At 38.7% G+C, this 401-nt stretch overlaps 1 protein-coding gene across 1 annotated transcript in view; it reads right to left on the bottom strand.

Annotated features, from left to right (window-relative positions):
- Positions 1-273, bottom strand: part of LOC119592004 — a gene marked incomplete in the record, with an annotated part of 16,446 nt that extends 16,173 nt beyond the window's left edge. The window contains 1 exon segment of the mRNA XM_037940777.1: positions 197-273. Within this exon segment, the coding sequence (XP_037796705.1) occupies positions 197-273 (77 nt within the window).
- Positions 274-401: the final 128 nt, after the last annotated feature.

Below are 401 nucleotides of genomic sequence, written 5' to 3'. Positions count from 1 at the left end.
ATCACAGTTCATCATGCTTGTCAGTAATGAAAATGCCGAAAAAATAAAATCCTAGAAACAAACAAATAAAAAAAAACTGAAAAACTGACGCACCGAAAAATTACCGAAAAAAATGAACCAATCAACCCGATTTAAAACGTAATCCATTGAACCCGCACCACCTCATTGGAAATAAATATTTCTATTAAATACTCACTATCTTCCCGTTCTGCCATCAAAACGAACTTCCCATCCGTGAGGAAGACCCTGAAACGCGTCCCACCTCCCCGCCATCTTGACGTCGTCTGCTAATTGATGCAGACGATGTTTCAGCGGTTCAAAGCAAACCGAAAAGGGGAAAATCCACATAATCATTCCAAGGATACCAGTGGTTTGTTTTGTCTTTTGTGTTAAAGAATAAT

This window comes from Penaeus monodon, chromosome 29 (assembly GCF_015228065.2).
Source record: "Penaeus monodon isolate SGIC_2016 chromosome 29, NSTDA_Pmon_1, whole genome shotgun sequence".
NCBI lineage: Eukaryota > Metazoa > Arthropoda > Malacostraca > Decapoda > Penaeidae > Penaeus > Penaeus monodon.
This window is presented reverse-complemented; position numbering and strand designations above follow the sequence as displayed.